Source organism: Rhinolophus hipposideros (genome assembly GCF_964194185.1).
Source record: "Rhinolophus hipposideros genome assembly, chromosome: 26".
NCBI classification, from domain to species: domain Eukaryota; kingdom Metazoa; phylum Chordata; class Mammalia; order Chiroptera; family Rhinolophidae; genus Rhinolophus; species Rhinolophus hipposideros.
In genome coordinates, this window is record NC_138072.1 from 13,924,043 (window position 1) to 13,950,587 (window position 26,545).

The 26,545-nt window shown below is 52.6% G+C and overlaps 2 protein-coding genes across 8 annotated transcripts in view; one reads left to right on the forward strand and one right to left on the reverse strand.

The window, feature by feature from the left end:
• Window positions 1–3,382, forward strand: part of EPHX1 (epoxide hydrolase 1) — a 41,372-nt gene extending 37,990 nt beyond the window's left edge. For all 6 annotated transcript variants that reach the window (XM_081039474.1, XM_081039473.1, XM_081039469.1 and 3 more), the window contains exons 5-9: window positions 260–389; window positions 914–1,122; window positions 1,365–1,473; window positions 2,200–2,325; window positions 2,887–3,382. In XM_081039474.1, the coding sequence (XP_080895600.1) occupies window positions 260–389; window positions 914–1,122; window positions 1,365–1,473; window positions 2,200–2,325; window positions 2,887–3,088 (776 nt within the window). In that variant the 3' untranslated portion in view covers window positions 3,089–3,382. The remainder of the gene's footprint in view (window positions 1–259; window positions 390–913; window positions 1,123–1,364; window positions 1,474–2,199; window positions 2,326–2,886) is intronic.
• Window positions 3,383–3,964: 582 nt separating this feature from the next.
• Window positions 3,965–26,545, reverse strand: part of TMEM63A (transmembrane protein 63A) — a 30,853-nt gene continuing 8,272 nt past the window's right edge. For both annotated transcript variants that reach the window (XM_081038973.1, XM_081038974.1), the window contains 20 exons: window positions 25,529–25,595; window positions 24,590–24,627; window positions 21,596–21,738; window positions 20,794–20,845; window positions 20,296–20,404; window positions 19,511–19,581; window positions 17,407–17,487; window positions 17,029–17,152; window positions 16,795–16,928; window positions 15,395–15,532; window positions 14,431–14,584; window positions 12,429–12,535; window positions 12,235–12,321; window positions 11,716–11,778; window positions 9,452–9,614; window positions 8,455–8,560; window positions 7,138–7,305; window positions 6,568–6,683; window positions 6,176–6,238; window positions 3,965–4,920 (listed from right to left, as the gene is read on the reverse strand). In XM_081038973.1, coding sequence (XP_080895099.1) covers window positions 4,753–4,920; window positions 6,176–6,238; window positions 6,568–6,683; window positions 7,138–7,305; window positions 8,455–8,560; window positions 9,452–9,614; window positions 11,716–11,778; window positions 12,235–12,321; window positions 12,429–12,535; window positions 14,431–14,584; window positions 15,395–15,532; window positions 16,795–16,928; window positions 17,029–17,152; window positions 17,407–17,487; window positions 19,511–19,581; window positions 20,296–20,404; window positions 20,794–20,845; window positions 21,596–21,738; window positions 24,590–24,627; window positions 25,529–25,595 — 2,152 coding nt within the window. In that variant the 3' untranslated portion in view covers window positions 3,965–4,752. The remainder of the gene's footprint in view (window positions 4,921–6,175; window positions 6,239–6,567; window positions 6,684–7,137; window positions 7,306–8,454; window positions 8,561–9,451; window positions 9,615–11,715; window positions 11,779–12,234; window positions 12,322–12,428; window positions 12,536–14,430; window positions 14,585–15,394; window positions 15,533–16,794; window positions 16,929–17,028; window positions 17,153–17,406; window positions 17,488–19,510; window positions 19,582–20,295; window positions 20,405–20,793; window positions 20,846–21,595; window positions 21,739–24,589; window positions 24,628–25,528; window positions 25,596–26,545) is intronic.

A 26,545-nucleotide genomic window follows, 5' to 3' on the forward strand; every position in this document is an offset into this window, starting at 1 on the left:
ATTCCAGGCCAGCAAGGCTGACCAAGCTCCACACGCTGTGGCCCCACAGAAGCCCACCCGGGTTGGCCGGAGCCCATCACGTGCTTGGCTGTCCACTCATTCCCTCTCCTCCAAAGCCGGCACCAGGCACCCCACCTTTGGGCCCCAGGACTCCTCTCCTAGCCTGGGGCAAGGGGGGGCAGTGAGGAATTTCACAGGACACCAGGAGGACCCAACGAGTGACCTCTCCATGACTGTTCTCTTTCTCCCTCACAACCAGGCTTGAATTCAGTGGTCACTGCCAGGATCTTTTATAAGCTGATGCTGCGACTGGGCTTCCAGGAATTCTATGTTCAAGGTGGGGACTGGGGCTCCCTGATATGCACCAACATGGCCCAGCTGGTGCCCAGGTGAGGGTCACTGTCCGGTGCGTGTGTGCCCAGTGTCCATGAAGTGGACGTCTGTGCAGGGCGGCAGGGTTATTCCCCCCACACCCTGCCAGGACATAGTGTGTGAGCCTTGGAGTGCCCTCTTGGTAGGGGCCACCTAGGCAGGATGCTTGTGACCCCAGGGGAGAGGAGGGAGGGTCCCCTGTCATTCAGCTCTGCCCTTGACATGGATCCTCCCTCCGTTCCGTGTCACACAGCATTGGTGACTCTGGGCCAAGTGCCCAGGTGAAGAGGCCCAGGTACAGAGGGCCAGCTAGAGGCGGGGAAGGTCAGAAAATAGACCTTTCTAATGGACCGAGCCCTGGGAGAGACCTGACTGGAACTTTCTAGAAACAGTTTTCTCCCCAACCTGTTCCTTCACCTTATGTGGCCACCTAGAGAGGCAGATACGGAAGAGGCCTCTTCCTCCTCCTCCTCCTCCTCCTCTTCCCTCCCCCTCTTTCCTGACACCAGCCCAGCCTCACCTGGCCCTTCTCTGTCCTCAGCCACGTGAAAGGCCTGCATGTGAACATGGCTTTGATTCTAAGAAATTTCTACCCCCTGACCCTTTTCCTGGGACGGCATTTCCGGGCGCTTTTTGGCTACACCGAGCGGGATATGGAGCTGCTCTACCCCTTGAAGGAGAAAATGTTCTACAGCATAATGAGGGAGAGCGGCTACATGCACATCCAGTCCACCAAGCCCGATACCGTGGGTGAGTGCTCAGGAGGGGCCCTGGCTCGTGGCCTGCTCCACCAGGGCCAAGGGGAGGCGGTTTCCAGCCCTTCCATTCCGAATGCACCCCGAGCAACAGGGCAGCGCTGTGCCCCACCATAGGCTCCCTGCCTGCGGTGCTGCTCTGGGGAGCCTGCACTACACCTCAGTCCTGACGGCCAGCTCCCTGGTGCCAGGCCTGCGCTGCTCCCTGAGTCGCTCCCTTGCTTCTTCCCACACCAGGCTGTGCCCTGAATGACTCCCCTGTGGGACTGGCTGCCTATATTCTAGAGAAGTTTTCCACCTGGACCAATTCAGAGTTCCGAGACCTGGAGGACGGAGGCCTGGAGAGGTGAGCCCCCCATCCCAGCAGCACCCCCCAACACCCTCCGCTCCCTCTTCACCTGGGTGGGGTGATCAGCAAGTTCCATCTACTGTTGGATGACCCACAAATCTTCCTCCTCTGACCAGCGTAGACCCAATGTCTAGATAAGGAACCTTGAGGCACAGAGAGGTCTAAGCTTTGCTCCAAGCCTCACAGCGGACTGGATAAGATTAGGACGCAGAGTCCGAGACTGTACATGCTCTGTTTGCGAAATAGCCGCATTCTGAGGTCCGTGAGCACCTCTTTATTACAAAGAAGCAGGAGCAGCCCAGGGCCTCTCCCTCCTGGAGCCCGGAGAGCCTGGCATCATGGCCGTATGACTGCACGGTTTGTGGGAAGCCCATCCCCAAAGGTGGCTGCAGAAAGATGGGAGAGCTTTAAAGGCTACAGCCTCTGCAGTACACGACTCCCAGGTCCCTAGCCTGACTCAGCTTCCGTCGAGGTCAGCCCTGACGCACCTTCGCATACGTAGTCAGCACTCTGCGTTGCCTATTATCATGGGAGCTGGTGACCCTGGGCTGAGCCTGCCCTGCCTGTGGCATGGGGACAAAAGCTCCGACCTTGCAGTGAGGTCCGAGGAAGGAAGCCAGATGTGCACGGGGCCTGGCAAATGCTTGCAGCTGGGGAGTGGCAGCTCTTGTTTGTCCACAACTGCACCTGGCTCTGAGCGTGGCCTTCGGTCTGCTTTCCCAGGAAGTTCTCTCTGGATGACCTGCTGACCAATATCATGATCTACTGGACTTCTGGCACCATCACCTCCTCCCAGCGCTTCTACAAGGAGAACATGGGACGGGGCTTTATGGCCGAAAAGCACTATCGGTGAGCCTGCCTGAGCCCAGAGCCGGCCTCTGAGGAGGGGTCTCTGAGGCAGGACGCAGGGGGGCCCTGCTCTGGAACTCAAGGGAGGGCATCTGATGGCAGAAAAGTACAGCCTTGCCTGCGGGGTGCACTGGGTGTGTAGGATGAGAACACAGCTCAAAGAAGGCCTGGGGCGTTCGGAGAAATCCCTCTGCCTTTAGAGTTAGCTCCTGGAGAGAACCCTGAACCTCCCCCAGGTCCTGGGGTGGCATTGATGGTTCTGGGACTTTCCCTGGCACCCTTGGCTAATCTCATATGAAGACACTCAGGGGGGTAGCAAAAGGAAAGGGGACAAAAGGGAGTTAGAGGCTGTCCCATCACCCTCTCCAGCCTGGGCAGCCCTTCCAGAAAAGAGGGCCCTCGGTAGGTTGGAACTGAGGGGGATGGTTAAAACTTAGGTCCACCCTTTTCTTTATGGCTTCCCGTGCATGGGCCAGCTGCCTGCCCCTAAACCCTTTGTTGTGGGGAACAGGCTGCCAGGTGGCAGCGTACCCCATCAGTGCGATCTCTGTCCTCTTCCAGGATGAAAGTCCACGTGCCCACAGGCTTTGCTGCCTTCCCTTGTGAGTTACTACACGCCCCAGAAAAGTGGGTGAAGTTCAAGTACCCGAAACTTATCTCCTACTCCTACATGGCCCGTGGGGGCCACTTTGCTGCCTTTGAGGAGCCGGAGCTGCTCGCCCGGGACATCTGCAAGTTCGTGGGGCTGCTGGAGCGGCAGTGATGCCACTGGGGACCAGCTGTCATCTCAGAGGCAGCCTCTGACCCTTTGTGGCAGGCTCCCTTGCTGAAACCTGCCCTTTTACCGGGAAGTCCCAGGTCTCCCACTGCCAGCTTCCCCAGGGAGGAGGGCTGGCAGGGAGGCTGCCCCCATCATCTCTTGGTGAAGAGCCCCTTTTCTGAGGAATGGGTTTGCTTCTGTCCCCTGCCCATCCCACACCTCCACGCTCATCTCCATGCCCACTCCCCCACACGTGTTAAACAACATGGCTTTGATGATAAATGATTTTACTTCTAAGAGTGGCTGGAACTAAGTGACCTGTGCCTGCCCCCATCCCACGTGGGGTGCCCCTCCTAGCAGAGCTGGCAGATCCGCAGCCTGGGTTGGGAAGGGAATGCTGCTCGACGCTGGCAGGACAGACCTGCTGGGGGCACCAGGACTCGGCCCTACCCGCTCCTGATGCCCGGGCGGCTCGGAGCAGAGGCTGAGGGGTCGGGTGACCGCTGGGGAAAGGGTCCAAACGGGCCCCAGGTCCGCGCAGCCCGGCGCACCTTCTGGGGATTGAGGCAGCCTCCCCGCTCTGCCCCACCACCCACGACCACTAGCGCCCACCCACCGACTTCTGCTTCTGGCGCCCCCTGGTGGCAGTAGGAAGGCGGCTTCTCTGGTCGGTGCCCAAAGCTGCATCCCAGCCCTGGAATCTTGCAGGGACAGAAAAGCAAGGGACTGCACGTCCTTCCTGCTAGGGTCACAGCTCAATGGTGGTGCACAGCCCTACTCCCCCCGCCCAGCGACAGTCCTCCCTTGACTCCAAGGAAGCCCTGAGCACTGCTCCCCACACCTCCCACCTTGGAGGGCGCAGACAGATGGAGTCAAGGGCTGCAGGAGATGGAGCACCCGCACTCAGCCATCTGGCTGAATGGGCACTTTATTAGTGGTCCTCGCGGTCCCTGCCTGCTGCCGGATGACTCTGGCCCAGCCACCTTGTCACTGGCAACATGATATAAAAACACAGAACCATAATGAGGTACAGAGAGGTGTGTGCGGCTGGCAAGATCCTGCACTGGCCATTCCCTTCCTGCTCCCCACGGCTCACTCCATGGGTAGGGCTGGGGTGAATGGCTTCATGCACAGAATGGGGAGCCAGAATGACCCTGGACAGTCTTCGGGACCCCATCTCAAGCTGGGCCTGCCATAGGTTCTTTGGTTATCCGCTGGGGTGTGTGTACCTAGAGAGGGTTGGGTGATGTCCAGGTGCTCAGAAAAGACAAGGTCTTCCACTGGTTCCATTCTCCCTAGTACCTGATAGAGTCACCGCAGCCAATGGGCCTGAAGGGGCACAATTTCATGATCTTGCTAAAAATCATGGGGGACATCACCCAGCTACAGAGCTATGCAGAAGGGGGACTGGAAATGAGCGGAGCCTCAGGCACACAAGCAAGGGTAAGATGCTGTATGTGCCAGAATACGCCACTCGATGGCAGAGTCCTGCCCCAATCCCCTCAGCCAAGGGCCCCTTCCTGGTTCCATCTTTCCTGAGCAGTGGGGCTTAGAACACGTGGACAGAAGTCCTGAACTTGGTTGGGGTCCATGTCAAGCCGCTTCTCCACCTGCGTCTCTTCACCTCCGGGCTCCCGAGCCTGGCCCAGCCGGCAGCTCGCCCACCCTCACTCTTCCTGGTAGGCAGCCGCCAGACTGTCCGCAGGGCTCTGGGCCAGGCACTGCCCTGGGACGGCCCCACTGATGTTGTGGATGGCACCGTAGTTCTGCTGCTGCTGTGGGGATAGAGCTGTCCTCTCTGAGACCAAGCCGTTCAGAATCCGGGGCACGTAGGGCTGCCAGCAAATGGGGGTATTAGTGCTTGGGTGGGGCAGGCATGAGACGCTGTACCCCGTTCCTTCCCCACTGCCCCCCCTTCCAGCAGGAGGACACCCAGTGCTCATGAAGGGCACAGAAAGAAATAACGTCAACTTAGGATGTCAGGACCAAAAAGATGCCAACTGCAGAATTTCCTAGCAGCTACAGCAAAACAGAAAATGCAATCAATTACACCGTTCTCCAGATCATAGAGAAGGAAGCACACACACTTATTTCTCAGAGGAAACAAAGCTTTCCCTAGCACTGGATCCTAGGAGAATTTCTCGTTTTATATAAGACACAAGTCTCTCTACGTAGGACAGGCTTAGGATGCTGTCAATGGGACTTCTGGGAAAGTGAATGAATCGTTGTAGGTTATTTCTCTTTCCAGTCCCAGGCTCCCCTGCTGACCCCGGGGCAAAGCCCTGCTCTGGTCTTCCTCAGACCCAGGCAGGGAATAACGGATTTACATCATGCACCTGCCCTGCTTCTTCTCTTGTCTGGCGGGCACAGCCACAGGTTTGCTTCTGGGTAATGAACCTTCTCTGGGGCTGGTCCTTGGACAGACATGGATAAGAGTGGCTGACGCCTGGGAAGCAGCTACTGGAAAGAACACTGCTGATGAGATGGGCTGCTGTCCAGCCTGGTTCTTTCAGGAAGGCTAGTGGTCACAGCTCTGGGATCCCGTGGCTCCGTTTTCCTTTCCCAGCCCCACCTTAGGAGCAGGATTGGAAGCAGGGAGAACCAGAAAGGAAAGGAGTCCCAGTGTCTGTCTAACAGGGTGCCTGCTCTGAAGCATTAATTGTTCCATTCAAAGGGCAGTTGGTCTGACACCACAGAGGACCTCACATAGGCAGGGCTGCTGAAATGCTCATGGTAAGTGTCACCAAACCACAGGGCCTGCGATATTGCTTCATTGTTTTAATGCCAAACCCTCTAGGCATTAAATATGCAGAGAAGGAAAGTGAGCCTGGAAATGAAACCAAGGGGGATGGGCATACGACGTGGCAAACCTAATTCTCTTCTCAGGGACACATGGATGGCTTCACATATGTAAGCTAAAGCACCCAGAGGGACCAGGGATTCTTTCTCAAGTGACATTAATTCCGCAATTTGCCTGGCACATGATCAAGGGACTTCTATTTTTAAAAGAGGTGATCGAAGCATGTTTGCAAGGCCCATCTGGTTGGGGCCGTAGCCAGTGCTCCGTGCTGGGGGAGAACCATAACTTACTGTGAATGGTGGCGGCGCTGGGGCCTGGGCCTCACTTCCTTTGTCACTTGCAGATTCTTCTGTCTGCAGATAACAGCAGAAACTTGCAATGGTAAACAAACTGATCTTCCTGAACGAATACCCTCCAACAAGTAACACGCAGAATAATAGTACCAGCTGGCACCAAGCTCCCAGCAGTAGCCCAAGAGAAGAAGGGGGAGGCGGGCGGGCAGTGCAGGGAGAAGGGAAGGAGGTGGGGAGGGAAGCCACACTTTGTACCCAACTGCCCACGCCTTTCCCATGAATAAATAAAATCTAGAGAAGGCTGTTGATATGTGAATGGGTGGAGAGTGGACTGACATCTCCTCCTCCCAGGTCCTGGCTGGGTGGCAGTGGGGGAAGGGGCCCTTTACCTTGTAGTTCAGAGGGCTGAGGTGCTTGAAGCATCCAAAGCAGGTGTGGCCCAGGCAGACCAGGATGGTGAGCAGCACGACCAGGAAGGTGAACAGGGTGGCAGGGGCTGTCAGACCTGGGGACAAAGGGATGCCAGCCTCAGGGAGGGAGCGAGGGAGGGGCGGCCATTCACCCTCACCCTGCTGAGGAAGGGTCCACACGTGGTGCAGGAACCGTGGGTGGGTTCTCCCTTAGGCAGAAAATAAAGAGATGGCACCACTCCCCAGACCCCTTCAAGCAGCTGGGATGGGGTCTGAACAGCCAGCCGCACACAGAGCGACTCACGGAACAGCTGGCATTATCGCAGCTCAGATTTCAGGTACTAGGATACCAAGTCAATGGCAATTTCCCAGCTTCCTTGCTGGATCAGTTCCCTCCAGTCTCTGGTGCCCTGCACCCTGGGTGCCACATTCTGATTGGACCCCGAGTTGATGCCGTTACAGCAGTGAGGGATTTGACAGACTGGTATGGAGATGGGACCCTGAGGCCGCGGGCTGCCTCCCGACCCCCAAGGCAGAAGGGCCCCTCACCCAGGCGCAGGAAGGAGAAGAAGTAGAGCCAGAAGAGGCACAGGATGGGGGCCGCCAAGGCCTGGTTCACAGCCGCCAAATGGATCCTTTTCTGCAGCTTGGCTGGGAGGTAGGCAAAGTAGAGGTTGTGCCGGTCCACCATGTGCTTGAGCAGGATGTAGATGAGGCCTGAAGAGATAGAGCTGTAAGCCGGAGAAGCGGCTGGGCCACGAGGGCCCCTCTGCCCCCTCCTCCTGGGGTGGCTATTTGTGCATGGAGCTGGGGCTGGGGCTGCCGCCCGACTGCATAAACCAGAAGGGGGGCAAAGTGCAAAATGCATTTCCTAGCTGCTAGTGTTCTTCGTCTCTCTCCCCTCCTCCTTCCCTTACCCCTTCTGACTCCAAGGAGTACATGTGTCTATGAGTCTGTGCCCATGGAACACTGAAATTCCAGGATCATTTTGGAGAAAGAAGCTATTTAACACACAGATACCTGGCCTCTGCTTCTTCCTGGGCCCCTCTCATGCTGAGCATCCCCAGATCCTTCAATGCTCCCACTCTCCTTTCCTTCTCTCACCCAAGTTGACCTCCTGTCCACACCACAATCAGTGGATACTCAAGTATCTTATCCCAGGGGTGGCACGTAAGGTGGGTACTGCCTTTTCTCTATTAGGGCAGGTTTTTAAAAAATCGGTATCTTCTTTTGAAAGAGTAATGCTGTATTTAAAAAATAGTATAAGAGAGTAAACAAGGAAAACTAAAACTCTCTCCTACCCCTAACCCTCAGCTACCATTGCCAACAGGCTCTTGGGTGTTCTGTTTCCTTTCAGAGTCTGCCATTTGTCGGCCAGTTCCTGACGTTTTATTTTAGTTGCAAGACTTTGGCCTTTGAAATGGAACAGTCCCTAATTTCGAATCCTGGCTCTACTCCTCACCGACACGTATCAAGAGCTTCCTCTGTGAGAGGAGACAGAAACTAGACGTGGCTGATAGGACGGTGTGAGAATTAGCGGACCATCCACGGGGGAGTGCGAGGCTGATCAGCCAGAGAGCACACACGAGAGCCTCAGGCATTACTTCGGGCTGCCTTTGCTGCAGAAACAACCAAGAATGACGTGGTCAGCTGGCAGAGAAGCTCAGACCAGAAGAAATACACAGTCTGAAGGCCAATGGAAGGAATTCATTACAAGTGAAATGAAATTTGGTGCCACCTGTGACTGTGGTTAGATGAGGTCCTCTATGTGTGGGGCTCTATAATGACCCAGGGATGGCTGAGCCGGGGTGCTTGGCAGAATCAGCCACCCCGCCCCCAACCTGGACCGGCTCCAGGGCCACTCACCGAATGGCACGATGATGGGACAGGTAATGCTGTAGGCCATGATGACGGTGAAGACACACAGCATCCACGCATACATGGCTCCGAACTCGAACTCGAAGGCCTGGTTCTGGGGGCAGGAGGAGGTGAGGCACTTATGGCTTGTTCTACCCACACCCCCTCGGTGCACCCCAGGTGGTGAGGGGAATCGCTGGGTAGAGGACTTTGGAAATGGGAGGCTCACAGCTACCCACACCTCTTGAAGTCCTTTCTGTTCCTCCACAAGCCTTCTCCAGCTTCACTGAGCTCAAACCCAGACCTCAGAAGGTACCGTGACTCATCATCCCTTAGTGTTTCCATTGTTTGAATCATGTCCACCCAACAGGCCTGTGAGCCTCTAGAGAGCAGAGCCAGGGCCTGAGGACAGACTGGAGTGAACCCCCCAGACGTGGGTATCAGACCCGACAGCAGTGCTGCCCGTTCTGGCATGTGTCCTGGGCCACCCCACCTCGGAACCGCCCTACTGCTTAGTCTGCACATCTGCTCAGTAGGGGACTGGCAGTGCCCATGTCGCCCACTGATGGGGTTCTGATGATGAAATGAAAACACACAGGGCGTCTCCACTTTCTTCTCACCGGTACCCACAGGGCAATGGAGAAGAAAAGAGAACCCACCCCACCCCAATTTACAGAATCTTAAAACAAATGTCACAAGCCCCAAATGCCTTTGACATCAGTGATAATCTTAAGAATCCACGCACAAGGACGCCCAAGAATGAGGATTGAGTTGAGGTCGTGTGTGCGCGCGCGCGCGTGTGTGTGTGTGTGTGTGTGTGTGATCAGACTGGCTAACATGCAAAAATCCACCTGTGAGTTCGAGTGGAGAATGTTGCAGACCCGCCACATTCACGCGGGGTCCTCACACCTCCACCCCCGCAGGGGCGCCCCTTGCCCCTGGTGAGAAGCACCGCGTCTGGTGCGAGGGCCGGGTGGGAGTCAGCGCCCGCCCCGCCAGCGCGCACCTGCTTGACGTTCCTGCGGTCGGCGGCGGTCTTGGCCATGATCATGCGGAAGGTATAGAGAATGAGGCCCGGCAGCCGCACCAGCTCCATGCCATTGCCGATGAAGGCCGAGGCTATCACGTAGTTCACAAAGAAGGCGCCCTGGTCCGGCAGAAAGACGCACCTGGGGACCCGGGCGGGCGTGTGAGCTGACAGCCTGGAGAGCCTCCTTCCCACCGGAGGGAGACGGGGAGCCCCGAGGCTCTGCACTCGTCCCTCCATCCTACACGTGCGTATGCAGCACACACGCGAGCCAGGCCCTGTTCTAGGCGCTCAGAGAGACAAAGCACGACCCTGCTCTCATGAGGCCTAGGTCCCAGCTGGGAGACACAAACGAACACGTAAATACATGTATGTATGCCAGGGGCACAGAAAAGAAAGCAGGCGGGCAATGTGTACTGTGTTACGCAGGGTGGTCAGAGGAGCCTGTCTGATAAGGTGATTTGGGGCAGAGGAGGTAAGAGCGGGTGTCATCCAGGATCCTGAGGAGAGAGCATTCCCGGCAGAGGAAACACATAAGGGCTCTTGGGGGAGCGGGCCTGGCATGTCAACACAATAAGGTCAGGGGCCAAGGTGAGGGGTAGGGTGAGGCCGAGAGGAGTGGTGGGCTGGCCCTGGGCAGAAGAGCTGCTCTGCCCGTGGGGAGGGTGCCAAGGGGCAGTTGGACCACACAGATGGCTGCTGCTGTCATCTGTGTGTGGCATGAGGGCAGTCCCGCTGGAGGTGGTGCTCAGATTCTGGCTCTATGTTAGAGACAGAGCTGTGAGGATTTGCTGACGGAGTGGGTGTGGCATGTGAGGGAAAGAGAGGAGACAGGAAGGACTCGGGTTTGGTTTGCCAGAGTCACCAGAAAACCAGAGTCATGGCTAGGGAAAATTGTGGGAGCAGCAGATTTGAGGATAAAAGTCAGGAGTTTGGGTTGGGGCCGGTAACGTCTGAGATGCCCAGTAGAACCCGAAGTGGGGCTGTGGCAGGCAGGCGGCTAGGGAGTCCAGAGCTGCAGGCTGGGGTTATGCATGTGGACGTCTTCCAATGCAGGAGTAGTTCGGGGGCGTTAAAGCAGTGGATCTGGCTGAGGTCACCTAGCAAGGGAGTGTGGATAGGACTGAGGGCTGAGCCCTCGGCAGCTGATACTTAGAGCTTGGAGACATGCGGAAGAACCCACGAAGGAAGCTGAGAAGGAGACGCCATGGATGGAAGAACGAGAAGAGGGGAGTCCCAGAGCCTGTGAAGACAGCATTTCAAGGAGGAAGGTGCGATGAATGTGCCAGATGGTGCTGACAGACCAAGATGAGGACCAAGAGCTGGCAATCTGGACGTCACTGTCAACCAAGAGCTGGTGGGGAGCAGGTGTGGCTGCCAGTTCCCGAGTCATCAGCTCACTCAGAAAGAACCCATTTAAAATAATGCACCCCATCCTTACAGACAAACACGGCAGCCTTCCCTATAAACATCCCTTTAGAAAAGTCCATCTTGAGTCTAAGGGCCTCTGTTAGGACTTAAAGTACAATGTGATAGGGGCTGCGATTGCATCCCAGCTCTGTCCTCTAACTAGGAGGGTAACCTTGGACAGATTATTCAGCATCCTTGGGCCTCAGTCTCCTCATCTGTAAAAAGGAGATGATGGTAACTTTCATAAATTGTTGTGAAGGTGAAATGAGAGCAAGAATAAAGCATTGACCATTGTGCCTTCTGAAATAGTAAGTGTGTCCGCTAAGCGGGCATCATATAAGCTGAAAACACCAACCAGGACACGCATCAGCAATGAATTGAATTCCATTCTCTTGGTAAAGAAAAAAAATAGTCCCAGTGCAGACAGTGACTATGGTTGCAATGTTAATTATTATTCTCCACCCCTGCTCCCTGGCACCACTGAGATCCCACAGTTCCTTTTCCCCAGCGGCTCCGTGCTCGGTAAGTAAGTTTCAAAGAATGAACGAGACTGCCTCTAATTGAGTCTTGGCCTTTAAGAATAACCCCATTTCTGCACACGAAGCAAGCACAAAGTGGGCCAGCTCCCACGGTGCGGTGAAAGGCTTTGCCTGGCCCCAGCCCAGCAAGGGACCTGGTAGAGCTGACAGGGGAGCCCCAGGCCCTGCGGTCTCCGGTGCCCGGGAGGAAGACATCTGTTCTGAAGCCCACACTAACCTTCCCCCAGGGCAGCCCCAGCCCGTGGGACACTTACTGGGACCGTGGCTTCAAAACTCAGTGTGACTAATACTTACTCCAACCTGATAGAGGTGTCTGAGGAAGTTTTGTCAAAGAGCCACCGGAAGAAAAAATCCAGACTGAAAGACAAATGCATCCCGTGAGAATTTATTTCCAACGCTTCATGGGATCACTACCCGTTTTCATTTTTCTCTGCTCTAAAAACAGCCTGAATCTCACGATCTACAGTTAACCTTTAAAAGGTCACTTATGACAGTGTAACTTGCCAGGCCCTGATTCAACAGAAACATCCTTCCTTGGGATAAACAAAGGCAGGATTAGACCCTCCCCCAAAGTCAAAGGTGGCGATAAGTTTTGTTTTCAAGCTTTTTAAAAAGTATGGATGTTAAAGGAGGAAGGATCACATCTCCAGAAGTTCCCATGGACCAGCACAACTGCACCCCAACTGGATGTGACAGCCTTAAATGTTGTCAGGGTTTTGCATCCACTCCAAAACCGTTTCCATTCTCCGGGGGACTGTGATCTCCAGGTGTGACCCTGATGCTAAGATTAGAGCAGGAGGTGGCGATGTGTACCTGGTGAGGCCGAGGGAGGGCAGAATCAGCACCATGAAGAGCAAGAATATGTACACTTTGGTCATCATGATCCGGTTTTCCCCTGACCTGCAGGACGTCAGAGGTGAGCACCCAGTGCTCCAGGCCTTGTCGGGAAGCCCCATGCTGTGTGCCCATTGCCCTAGGGGAAGGGGCCAGAGCTCCCGGGCACCCACTTGGTCCAGTGAGACTCCAGCAGGGTAGAGTAGTAGACAACGGACGGGAGCAGGGCCGAGAAGGACCACAGGAGGAGGGTTGGGAAGAACTGGCTGACGATGGGGTCCTGGAAAACAAGGTGCACAGCAGAGAGAGTTGGGGGCTCTGAGGCCATAGCCTGTTGGCATGGTGGCTCAGTGAACAGCGAGGGTGGCTTCTGCTCACCCTGGGGACAAAGGGATGCCAGCCTCAGGGAGGGAGCGAGGGAGGGGCGGCCATTCACCCTCACCCTGCTGAGGAAGGGTGAGCAGAAATGATACTGTGCCTGGTATAGGGTAGGGATTCCATAATGTTGGCTAAATAGACAATAATCACATCGTATTTTTTGTATAGTATAGTTCTTTTGAGTGAAGATATCAATTTCACATACAAATAAATTTCCCTTGTCTTACTGACCAGATAGTTAGCCTTCTCTGTTCCCTATAGAAAACCAAGGGTACTGCCAAGGGAAGAAGGCTGGCCCTTGCCCCATCTGCCTGCTCAGCTCGCAGTGGCCCAGTCAGAGCTTACCAGAAATACTCTGTTCCCAATCCTGTCTGCTGTGCCCATTGTACTTGTTACTGTAATTACATGATTTGATTAACTTATTACGTTCCCTGATTAAATGAACATAAAAATAGAACGAAAAATTCTTTGAAAACTATGTCGGATATTTCGGAAAGATTTGATAAAAGCCAATTTCTAAAAAATGCTGTTGAATTAGATAAGAATAAATTAACTGTAAAAGACGGAGGGAAATGAAATCTAGGAGGGTTCTATACTTAGACTGGTTTTACAAGTATCTTTAAATTCTTGCTTTCCTGTTAGAGACCAAAACTGGAATCACAAACAATGAAATAATGGTGTGGTTTGTGTAAAACAGACAAAGGGGAACTCTAATCAGCAGATCCATCCTCAAAGAACCAGCCTTGACCATACATCAAAAGACTGACAAAGAAATGAACATTTACGTGCTTTAAATCTAGACAAAACTGCTTTCAAGTACACTATGTATTTTTGGTGATGTATTGAGTCAGAAAAGAGAGCTTCAACCACACATTCGCTCATTCGATCACCATCACAACAGCCCCATGAGTGTAATCGGGCAGGTGTTTTGACCCCAGTTTTTAGATGAAAAACCCAGGCTCAGAATTCATCAGCTAGAGAAAGGCAGAGCGAGGAGCAGGACCCCAGGCCTCCAGCACAGAGTGCTTTCCTGGCGTGAGATTAACCAAATGCCAAGTGGAACTGGAGCAAAGAGAAAGATTTAGGGTGCTATTTCAGCAAAGCTAATTATGGGAAACCAATATCTTTTTACGTAGATACCAATTTAGTGCGTGTTTAGCTGTTATCTCATTGAGTCATCTAAGATTTTAGAAAATCATTCATTACCTATCTGGAATCAATGACTTTCTACAAGATTCCCAGAAACTGAAATGTAAAAGAAACAATTAATTCATGGTTCTGCCACCCCAATCCCCAAAGCTCTTTTCATTCTTTCCTTTCCACTCCCAGTAGCACACATCAGACACCCACACCGTTGGCACAGGGCTGTAACCATGGCTAAGGGACAATTCTACATTCTGTTTTTATCATAAACTCCCAATGTCTGCGAAAAGTCTATATAATTTTTAATGGATGCTTAATGTGCTGTGAGACTGAATGTACTTCATTCAACTCAAATGGCACCTACTGCTGAACATGTAGATGGATTCCATATGTATATATATACATGGAAAGAATACATACATATGGAATATCTAGATTACTGTAAGTGGTTGTAATAAACGTGGCCATGCTTGCGCAGGGCTTAAAAAGCACAGACAAAAAGCACAGTCAATCATACCTATATACATTTTTTAAAACTTTAGTTATTTAATTACTTGTTGATTGAGTTTTAAAGGCATAGACATGAGCTGAACAATAAGGCCGCCTGGTTCAGTGGCCCCACCTCCCTTGGCCCCCATTCCTCCCCCCACTCACATTCAGTGCATGGATGGGCTTGGTGACATTGAACTTGTCCATGGTAGACAGGATGATGGAAGGTGTGGTCAGGAAAAACAGCCCCACGGAGAGAGTGAAGTTGATGCCCAGCCACTGGACCCACCAGCGGAGGCCCTGGATGGAGAGGTTCTTCCTGCAGAGGAGAAAGGACACAGGTCCTGAAGGCGTATCTCCCAGGACCTGGCCGCCAACCTCAGCAGCAGTGCCCACGGCTCAAGCGGGTCAGAAGGTCCCATCGAGGCAAGCCAAGAGACTAGCCTGACGGCTCTGGCTGAGGGCTCGTTTCAACCTCAGGAGGACAGGCAAGTTCTCTGCACTGACCTTCATCTACAGGAAGGTCAAATGTTGGGTCCCTGTGAGCTTAGAGGGAAAACAAGTTATTCACTGCTAATATGGCTCCCTCAGTCTGGGGGCCAGAATCTACCCACAAGGCTCCGACATGGCATTTCTTAGACCTGTCTGTAATCTGTTATGACTAATGACACATTCTTTCCAATATGGCCATGAGCTGGGGTCCCAGGAGGTGGGAGGCAGGGGACGAAGGCACAAAGGCCCAGCTGGAACCTGCCCTGACCTCTCACCCCATCAAGAACAGACTGACGAACCAATCCCAAGTTTAGAAATAAGAACCAGCGAGCAGAACCACCAGAAGCAGAACTAGAGTCCAGCAGAGACAAGTACCCAAACCCACTCTGAACAAGGAACTGAGGCTGGACCAGACGGCAGCAGTTCCGGGGCCACTGCTGGGGCTGCCCTCACCCTGGGCATCATGCTTAAGGCTCGCCGACAGACCCTGTGGACACAGCTTAGCTCGTCAGCATGTCTCCCAGGCAGGAGAGGCCGCTGACACTTGACACAAGGCTGCACTGACAGATCCAGCAGCCATGAGCTATGTGTGGCTATCAAGCATTGACATGTGGCCTTTCCCGGCCTGCGTTCTCACCAGCAGATGTCCTCTGGGTAAGCAGCAAAGGTGACTGTCCACTTAGAGGTGCAGAGCTCTCTGCTGTGGGAGGACGGCTGGGGCTCACCTCTGCACCGAAGACCCTGACACTTGCAGGCATTGAAGTCTTTCAGGATACTGCCAAGAAATGCAGAAATAGCCAGGGCCCAGACCACGGGGGTGCCCCGTCCATACACAGCACACAGGACCCAGTAAGACTGGGGGCCTCGTGGTACGGGACCTTTGCTTTATTATTACTCATTTATTATAATTAATGCTATGGAAGAGATGCCATGCTCGGCCCACTATGTGGAGGACTCTGTTTTCCTCAGAACCACGCTGCAAGACAAGGAGTACTATTCCTGTTTGACAGATAAGGAAACGGAGGTTCTCCAAGCTAGGTTCTGCACCCCATATGTCTGGCTCCAGCTGCCATGCGTTTGCACTGCCGCACACACTGCTCTCCCCGGGATCTTGCTGGCAGTGGCCTCAGCCTTCCATTCTCTCACCTACTCCCCACACCCCACAGTAGCATCGGACCATATTACATGTGGCCTGTTCCCATTCTGACTTTCCTAGGACTCCCACCGCAGCACTTGCCATCTCCGTGGGTCCTACTCACTCCCCCTTTGGTCTCCCATAAAGAACCCACCAGCTCCCCTACTCCTGTCTAAGAACACCCTTCCTCTCTCCTCTGGCCTCCTCTTGGCTCCAGCCTCACTTCTGGGTCCACAGGGCACATCCAAAAGACCCTTCCAGGGTCCACGATGCCCAAGGCAGGGAAGGGCTTTTGCTTGGCCACCACCTTTAGGCATCCTTCTCCCGACCCCACCCCTGGCTGCTGCCAAGTCAAGATGGCACCTAGATCCCAGGCACGAGGATGCTTTATGAGCTAGATCCCAGACCAAGGTGCCCCATGCAAACCCCACCCCCCAGCCCCATGCAGCAGCGGTGGGCGCCCTGGAGTGCTCAGGCGTCTGCCCCCACAGGTGTCATTTTTAGGAAGATGAGGAGCCCGTACACAGATGAAGGATCTGTGTTTGCAGAGTGGCTATCTGAAGGGGGTTGGCATCCATCCCGCCTAGCAGAATTCTGGGACACAGAGCTTGTGGGACTCTTGGGGCAGCTGGTGGGAGCCCCGGGCAGGGTAAGACCACATCCACCTGAGAGGGGCTCATCTAGAATCACCCACGCCCAGCTGTCGCACAAACATGGGCTGGACTCACTGAGGGAGGGAGTATGATGGCTGCCTCCTCAGCTGCACCTGGGGAAGTCGATGGACGTGCCACCGACAAATCCCAGTGACGGTGACTGTGTGGTACCATCTCTATCCAAGACGGACAGCGAGGTATCAGGACGGGAACAAAGGGGTCAGCCAAGGGCGGGCCTGGGGCACTCACTAGGTAGCCATGGACTTCTCCTGGAAGGTGACGAAGGCCATCCCCAGAGGCTTGTACTGGACCCTGCACTCCTCCTCTGTGATTCTCTCTGCCAGCTTGTCCTTCATGCGCGTGTAATAAGCAATGGCATCTTCCTACAGGAAGACAGATCCCCTGTGATGACGTGGCCCTGTGTAGGTGGCAGGGGCACCCCGTAGGACCCCCTGCAGTCCTAGCCAGGCTGTGGGTCCTCACCCGCTCGCAGCCCTGTACTTCGCAGCAGCAGAACTGGCCGCAGGGCTTGGGGTTGATGAGGGTCCGCTGGCCGGTCTTCACCTGCAGGTTTGTGTAATAGGTCAGGCTCTTCTCAGTCTTTTTCCTGCAGTTGGGTGCAGGGGAGGGGACAAACTTCAGACTCACAGTGCTGTGGCACGATGGAGCCCACACCTTCCATTCAACCATGAGTCACCACCAGAACTGGGAGCTCAGCTTTCGGAACAAGAAAAGGGCAGAGCCTCCCTCCTCCCTTCCCAGGGGGCCATCTGAGGCCATCAAGGAAGGATGGAGGACATCTCAGAGGGGAAGGGTCAGAAGCTGTAGGCCAGCTTAACCCCTGCCTGCCACCTGCCTTACCTCTCCTTGCACAGGTATATCAGCTTGGCCACGTTGTAACACAGCTGGACCTCCACTACCTCGCATGTTGGATACGCGTCCCTGTGCCCAGGGTGGGCCGGAGGCAAACAATGGCCGTTAGAAAAGAGAATTCCCAGACAGATGAGACCCCCCCACATCTCCACGGTTGGCAGGGCAATCACAGTGCTCATTCCTGTGCCACTGGAGACCTCTTTTCTCTTTCTCTTTTAGCAAAAGGGGAAACTCTGAAATTTAATACAAAGAGGCCTTTTTTAATAGCATGAAAGTAACTGCCTGTAACTGACAAGTTTATACCCACTTGGCTTTAAATCAGCTGGCACCTCTCATGGGGAAAAATTAACATTATTCATTATTCCGTCTATCCACCCAAAGGAATAGATGTTTTGTTCTTTCCAGGTCATATCTACCTTGGACCATCACTGAAATCCTGTTTAGTTTGTGGCCCTTTTGAAGATCACAGACCTTTTAGGTCTAATGAAAGCAAAGCACCCTCAGCCCAAAAAACGTCTACACATTAACAATCACAGTAAAATACTTGTAAGCGCACTGTACATATGCAATTGGCCAGGTACTCTTACAGTTTTATTTCGTCTTGACCATAACCTGTGAGGGTTTGTCCCCGTAATACAGATGAGAAAAGTCAGGGTAAGAGAGGTTAAATGACTTGTGCCCAAGGTCACACAGCCAGTGAGTGTCTGAGCCAGGATGGCAATCCAGGTGGCCCAGCTGCAGGACCCATGCCCATAGCTGCTGTCAGAAACTCCCTTACCATCCACACAAAATCAATACATACAGCTCCTGGGGATCACAGTATAAATCCCCACGACTACATGCCAGGCACCTTTCTGGGTACTGGGGATGGAACCTGGATATGTTAATATTTCAGTGAGAGAGAGACAGCCCACAGGTACACCAGTCATTCAATTAATCAGTAGGACAAATTTCAAGTCCCAGTAAAAGCTCTCAGGAAGAGAACCCTGGTGTAAGTATCCCTGACCCAAGGCAAATTCACACTCAGTCCCCACAGATTGTAACAGCGTTCACTCGATGTTCCCTCCTAAAATAGGGGAAACTATGATTCAGTGTTTGTACGAAAACGAGCGAAATTTTTTTCCTCTTTAGGGTTATACTGGTTCCAAATGTCACCCAGCAGGCAACCCTGGGGAGCTGTTTCATGGAACAGAGAAACAACATTCCAGTATCCAATGTTTATATATAAAAGAATATTTCAAAAATACTTGGAGTTTCTGAAGAGGTTAGTCAAAACATTGTAAACATTCATTTAAAATTCCGTTTATACTAATAATTTGCTTAGCAAGTGTTCTCGTCAATAGGGCAAAGTTAAACTGTAGCCAATCCTGGTTTATGCTACAGATTAGTGATTGTTGAACTGATAAGGGATGAATACAGACTCGTTGGCCTGGGTACAAGGCCTCCAGCCCAGGGTCCCGGGACCTGCCCAGCCTGCTTGTCCCCCCACACCCCCTTTTCCTGAAGCTCCGTAGGACGCCCTGTGCTCATGGCACTGTGCACACAACTTCCTTCTCACTGGACAGCCCTTCCTCCAGCCTCCCCCTGGAGGGATCATTGGTGCAGGTGCTCAATGGGGGCTGCTGGGGAGGACGTTCTGCCAGGAGAGCATGGGCTCTGTGAGGACAGAGTGCTCATTCAAGAGACGCCTGCTGATGGATGAATGGACGAACACACAGGAGAAGGGGTCCAGGTCCTTCCCCTTGGACTGGCTCTGCCCCATGTACCTCTTACTCTGCAAAGCTGACACTGAGAAGCCCAGGGAGAATCATTTTCTTTCCCCATGTGCTCTCAAGACGGTTATTTGCACCGACACACTGGCCTATACTCTGTACTCACATGGGGCAGCAAACAGGCCACCCTGGCCCGAGCTCTTCCACAGCACCAGGAGAGACAGCGCCAGGCAGCCATTCGATGCTCACAGGGCAAGGGTGGTCCTTCTTGGATCTCACCCAGATGCCCAAGTAGAAGATGGAAGGCTGTCACCCCAGGCCCCTGGCCCGTGGTCCCACCTGGAGAGGCTCACTCCCCTTCCTGCCCTGGCCCTACTCACCGGAAGTGGTTCTCCACAGTCTCCTTTGTGGCATGGCTGGGGAGTCCTGTGACAAACAGGGTCCGCCTCACCTACCGGAAAAACATACCAGAGAGAAATGTCACCAGGACAAGCCAGTCTGTGGGTAGGCCCAGGTTTTCCACCCAGTTCCAGCCCCCCCTTCACTCCTGCCCCCCAAAAAATATCAATGGGAATTCAGCAGGCTCCACGGATGTCCTTTGTGGCCTGGCAGAGCCCTGAAGCATGTTACCTACATAGCATCTCCTTCCGGGCTGTACAAAGATTACATTTTAAAAGCAATTCTATGAGCCTCCTTTTGCATGACAGGAGACTAAGAAAGAACCCAGAGAGAGTAAGTGACTCAAAGAAGATCACACAGCAGATCAGAGGAGAACCCTGGCCTGGAACCAAGTAACAGAAGCTCCCTCCCCAGTCAAGCTGTGTATTGCAAAGGGAGAGGGGACCGGTCTCAATCCAAACCTCTTGGAAGTGACTTAGAATCAGTAACTTACAAGCCCAAACCCCAGAAAGCTAAGGGCTAGGTGACAGAATAGGGGGGGAAAAGACCTAAATCCTAAAAGAATCTATCAGAAAATTAAGAAGGAAAAAAAAAAAAAGATAATGCCACGTTTGAGTGCAAATATGCAAGCCGGGTCCCCCAGCGGCCCCTCCTGAAGCTCACTGCTCTGGTGCTCCTGCTCCTGGGGAATAAGATGGGGTGCCATTCCTCTCTGCCCCGGACCTGGAACCCTCCCCAGCACACGCCCCGCCCGATCCTCACTCACCAGGTTCTCCTCTTTGTACTTGATGGACTGGGTGTGGTGCCGCATGAAGCCCACGGTGAGTAAGAGGTAAATGACCGCAAAGATGGTGTGCAGCCAAAGGAGGTCGTTGCTGGGGGGAGGACACGTCCTGCCATCAGGGTACAGGGCTCCCGAGCAGGGGGCGGGGAGCCGGCGGGGGCCTGGGTACCCTCACCGCACTGATCTGAAGGCCCATGGCTTCATCACAACAGATGCCCCCAATGGAAGCCATGGGGCCACTGTCCCCCTACAGAGGGCCCTGTCCCGACAAATGAACAGACCCTCCGGGTTTCCTAACACCCCCTCCAAAGAGCGGCTGCCTAGGATGGGCCCAGAGCCCAGCCACACACTCCCTGCAAAGGGGCTCTCAGACGTCAGCCCACCCGCTTTGGACCACTTCGGGCCACCCAGGGGTCTGGAATCTGCCCTCTCCTTGGCCTCGCCCCTCAGCACCCCCCCACCCTCCCACCCCATACTCACTCAGTCTGTAGGTTTGCTATCGTCGTTCTCCCAAAACTGTAAGGGTCTTTGTCTACAGAGAAGCACAGGTACTTAGTTCCAGGTCACACTAGGGAAGTGGAGTGGGGTATAACCAGCCTTGGTTTGTGGAACTCTGAGGAGAAGGATCACCGATGACAGGACTGGTCAGAGGACACTGACGTCCACCCAGTCTTTTCAGAGCTGCCCCAACTGAGGCCTCTGTGTTACTCCAAGACGCTCCCTGATAACGTCTTCTCAACCCACCATGTGGGTGAAGTCAAATTTGAGTTCACTGACTTTGAGATTTTTGTGGCATTCCTTGAGAAATCTCAAAAGATCCTAAGCTGTTCCCAAAACCAAGGCTGGGAATCTCTGGGCATCAGAAGTGGATTCATGGTGGCATTTTGGAGGCTGGATTCCTGCAGTGGCTTGGAAATGTAATTCCTTGCTCTGAGTTGGACGTTGAGCATCACAAAAGTCTTCCACCCATGGTGGCCTCCTGATTTGGGTGGGGGCAGGAAAGTACACAATACTCTTTGAAGCCCAATTCTATAAATCTTGTGTTTTGCCTCCTACTCACATAGAACCAGAAATTGATATCAGGGGCCCCAGGTTTGGGGTGGATTCTTCTGTGGATTTTTCTATCAGATGGAAAAGTCCAGAAAGTCACCCTGAGACCTTCTCACATCTGAGTGTGAGCATGAATCCTGGGGTTCTGGTCCACCTCCACCACAACGAGCCCCTTCCCCTAGGCCTACACTCTGCCTGGCCCAACACAGACAAGGACAACAAGGATGGTTACCCAGCAGGTCCCCCGAGAGGTTGACGGGCAGGATGACACACAGGGACAGGAAGCTGACCACCACCAGCAGGAAGATGATGTGTCTCTGGAAGGACAGGTAGTGGATGGCGTCCTCCCCACACCACTCCAGGATCTGGTCATCACTGGCCAAGACACACAGGTGGAATTTTAATACGTCGTCGTCACAGGCCCGGCCCTTGGGGCCTGGCACACATGACCTCCTTTAACCCTCCTAACCATCCCAGGAGGTAGGTTCTAATTTTAGCTCCTTTTTTACTCTATAGGAGTAAACAGAGGTACGGAAAAGTTGCATAACTTTTATAATCACGTAGCTTGTAACAGCAGAGCTACGACGGGAACTTCAGAGCCTGTCCTCTTAGCCCCGCACCATACTGCTGGGCAGAGGAGTGTACCACCATGCCATTTGTGTTTCTAGAAACATTGGTGTCCACATCTGTGTAGGGGTGAGAGGTATAAATACAATGAGTGATCCCATAGCCCTTTCCTGCTTCTGTGAACAAAGCCACGGACGAGGGCTACTGGGAACGTCCTTCTGAACGGAGCTGGAAGGGTGTCGGGGCTCACGGCCCCCATCCTTTTTCCCATCTCCCCCTCAGCCAAGCTGGAAGAGAGTGGTGGAGCCACTGCGTAAGCATGCCAAGGCTCATACATCCTCCTGGCCCTAGGTCCTCTCTGTCCCTGCCATGGCCCCAGAGATGGGAGGTGACCTGCTCCCCCCTGTCCCACCCTCAGTGCTGTATTTGGAGGCTCCAGGTCATTTAGGGATCCAGAAAATCTGGGTTCTAACAACCAGATTTCCATGCTACCGAGGGAGACGGGCGGTCCTCCTTCTTTCCCACCCTCCTGAAAGGGAGGTAGGTTCCCTGAGGGTACTGCTTCCAGAAGGCTGGAAAAGCACTGCCCTGGGAACAGCTTAGCAAGGCAAGTGCTGCAGCACAAAAGGCACATCTGAAAGCTGTGGCGGATGGGCTCGGTGGTCAGACAGACAGACCACAGAGGAATCCTGCCCAGCCTCCTCCGGGAGCTGGTCCCTGGACTCACCTAGGCTGGGACTCACCTAGAGCCTGGAAGGCACTACCTGCTAGCTACCTGGTGACTTAGCAGGGGCACAAGTGGCCGTGAGAATCAGCGCCTGGTGCCTGGCATCTGGTAGATGCTCGGAGGTATGCTTGCTAAGGTTACTCCTTTCTACTATTTGCCTGGAGGACAAAGCTTTGCAATTAACTACACTGTTTTCACTTAGAAATAAACTGCCAAAGTGCACATGCTTTGCCACAACACGTTCTTACTAAACAAATACAACTGACAAGTGAGCAATTTTCAGCACAGTTTTTCTTGAGACTCTCTTCTGACTTCCCTATCTTGCCGGGGAAAGGCAATTCGGAAGGAAACTGAGAGGCCTCTTTAAATGTCAGTTGTAATGTTGGCTGTGAGCAGATGTTAAAATTTAATTGCAACTTTAAAAAAGTCCAAAGGTAGTCCTTTCTGTGGCTAGAAAAGAAGAGAAAAACCACCAGGAGTTGAAATGCAAAAGCATGTTTGATATTAGCATTAAAATGACACAGCAGAATACATGGCTGTACCCACATGACAGCCCCACTCAATGAGAAATGAGTGCCCACGTGGAGAGGATTGTTGGGGACACAGAAAAATGAACATAGAGGGCATGAAGAGGGGAGGCACTGCAGGGCAAACCTGGAAGAGCCTTTCTAGTTACCATGAAAATAATGAGTCCAAGTTTCTGGCTTTGCCACTGCGTCCTGGCTGAGAGTGGGGTCCACAGCCCACGGGTGGCAGGCAGTGGCCTGAGCCCCAGCCAGCAGGGTCTATAGACAGTGGCTAACCAAAGGAAAGCATGCTATGGACATCTTTCAGAGGTACAGTTACGGAGGACTTACAATTTCTTCCTATTGATTCTTTTCTGTATGTGCTGGACTTTTTGCTCAAGGTATTTATTCCAATATCAAAAGGAAATGTGTCCGAGGGACATGATTTTGTGGTAGGCATAGAAGGATGAGGTCAGCAGATCTGCCTGCCCCACTTGTCCCCTTCCTTCCTCCCTGAAATCCCTCCTCCTGCTTCAGACCAGAGTTCATTGGCTTTTCTACAGAAGCTGTGCCTCCTGCCAGTCCCCCTGGGAAGAACTCCCCCCAAACTCTCGTGTTTACAACACTCTCACGTGTGTTAATTCATTTGAATTAGGCAGAGCTGGCATCATCCTTGGCACTCTCTTATAGTTGGGAAAACTGAAGCCCAGAGAGAAGGACTTACCCAAAGTCCTGTATCTACCATATTTCATCAACGCTAGGGTGTCCTTTGCATATTTGGACACCTCTGAAATGGGGTACACCCTACGATCAAAGCTGGTCACAGCTTCACAGGCAGCATTTTCTTTTTCTTAGCGCCATGTCAAATAATACGCATCTTACAAAACAAGGGTTTCTTGGTTTTGATGAAATGTGGCAGCAGGCGACAGAGCCAAGACTCACATCTTGGTCCTTCTACCACATTTGAGATGACGAATTGGCTGTCTCTCCCCAGACCCCATGTTAAAAAAACAAACACACACACACACACACACACACACACACACACACACACACTTTTAAAGGAGCTGAATATATCAAGCAATGATTAGTTCTCTACTTTTCACTAATTCAAAGACATCCGAAACTGCCTAGAAGAACTTCTATGTAAATATATCCATGTCAAATAATAAGTTGTTATAATTCCTGCCTAAAGGGGGGAAAAAGGAGCTTTAAATAGCGTGTACAAGGGCTGCCTGGGCTACCTTTGTTCTCAGCCCCCACAGGCTGCTTTGGACCAGAACTGAAAAGTACCTAAGGGGCCCCCATCTCAGAATTAGGCATCTTGGCTCTTTCCTCCCCCAAAGAGGAAAACACCCTAACAAACCCACCCAAACAAAGACACACACACATACACACACACACACAGCTGCCCCGCTGCACTCACTTCAGTCGGAAGATTGCAGTCAGCCAGGGGCAGCATCCCTGGAAGGTGGAGAGATCAGGGATTAGCCACGAGCATCTTGCCTGGGAGCAGATGTAATTATCGTCTTTGACATTAAATGACCATCTAACCTCCCCTGGTATAAAAACAGCACTTTTGTCCCAAATTCAGCAAGTTACCCCTCGTCCCAAACATGACAGAGTCTGCACGCTCCCAGTCCTTGGCAATATGCCCTCCATCCCTGGAATGTTTGCAAAAACCTCTCAAATTGGACAATTCGTGGAATTACACATGCTCCAGGGTCAAATCACAAAACGTGAATCAACAGTTAATGAAAACTCAGGGCAGCTTTGGAGAAACTGATGTGGATTTCTGTTTGTTTCAAAACAACTGAATGGGACGTGGGACCGAAGAGCCCTGAAGTGAGATTCAGACAGAGAGGAGGGTCTGTAGGTCTCACTGTCCATTGCATCTCTGAAAACTAATGCCCCATATAGACGGACTATTACGCAGCTGGGGAAGACAATATTGTTCATTCACTTGACAATTACCCAGCACCTACTGGGTGTCAGGTGAGGAAAACAACGCTGGGCAAGACACAGTTCTTGCCCACATTTGGCTCACAAGCCAGCAGGCAAGTGAATAATTAACTGTCACACAAAGCCGTACAACAACAGAGACAAGTGCTGGGATGGGACCACAGGGGATTCCATAGCCCTCTGCCTGAGAATGAATCACAATCCCGGGTCATCCAGCTGCCATCTCCCCTGTGGTACTTTGCCAAGGCACAGAAAAGGTCTCACCAGCACTAGCCACTCAAGGTCCAGGGTACCAAGTTAGCGGCTGAATAGCAGCACCCCTATCCTTTCTACCCCTGACTCACTCATTACTTCTGGTCCCCAGCACCCTGGCCACAACCACCACTGGCCCTTAGATACCAACCAGCTCGCTTTCAAAGTCTTGTGGTCCTTGGGAGGAAGATGATGACAATCTGTGAAATCTGGACCCGCTAGAAACACGACAAGAAAAAAGGTCAGATAATTCTCCTAAAATAGCTGAAAACTTATGTCCAGTATCTTGCTGCCTCTTAGAGCTCAGGACCACATCTACTAGCTCTCAATGGCTGGGGCACAATATAACTCATCCTGTGAAAAATATACACAAGGGCAATGGCCATTCCTAGGTATGTAGGACATGAATCTGTTATATGCGATTAGCACGTGGGGTCAGGCATTGGTAAATAATCCTGTGCCCCACCGCCCTGGCCCTCAGCCCAGTGACCGGTCCACCTAAAAGGACTTCAAAGTATCACCTGTGTACAAGATATTTCCCCATATAGCAGCTAAAACGTGGAATAAATACTGTATGTTATCAAGTCTAAGACATGACTGGTTGTAAGGGGCATAATTACTGTATGAACCATGAAGAAAAATGCTCCCAATTAAACTATGACTACCACTGATAATAAGTTGCATCCCGATTTCAGAGATGAGAAAATGTCAAAACGTGCATTTTAGAGTTGATGAACTCTGGCGTTTTACATTGTGGCATTTTAATCAGATCCTTTCTTCTGAGTAACCCATAACAACACTCTGTGTGCTGTAAATTTGAAGTGTTTGCAATGTTCATTTTTTGCTTCTATTTTCCTACTCCACCATCTAATGGCATTAGACGTGGTGAAACTTAACTTTCAAAGCTTTTGCAGAGAACGGTCTCATTTGACCTTCACAGTAAGCCTATGGGGAAGAAAGGACAGGAAGAAACAAACCCCCAAAAGTTTGGGGACTTGATCCAGATCATACAGCCAGGTCTCCCGATTTCCAAGTGCTCTATTCTATTATAGTATTTGGCCCCTCCTAGGGCTGAATGTACCAAGAACACATCAGATGTCCCCAAAGGGTCCCCCAATAGTCTAAGGCTCCAACACAGCCGAAGTAAGAGGCTCCACCACCTTACCCC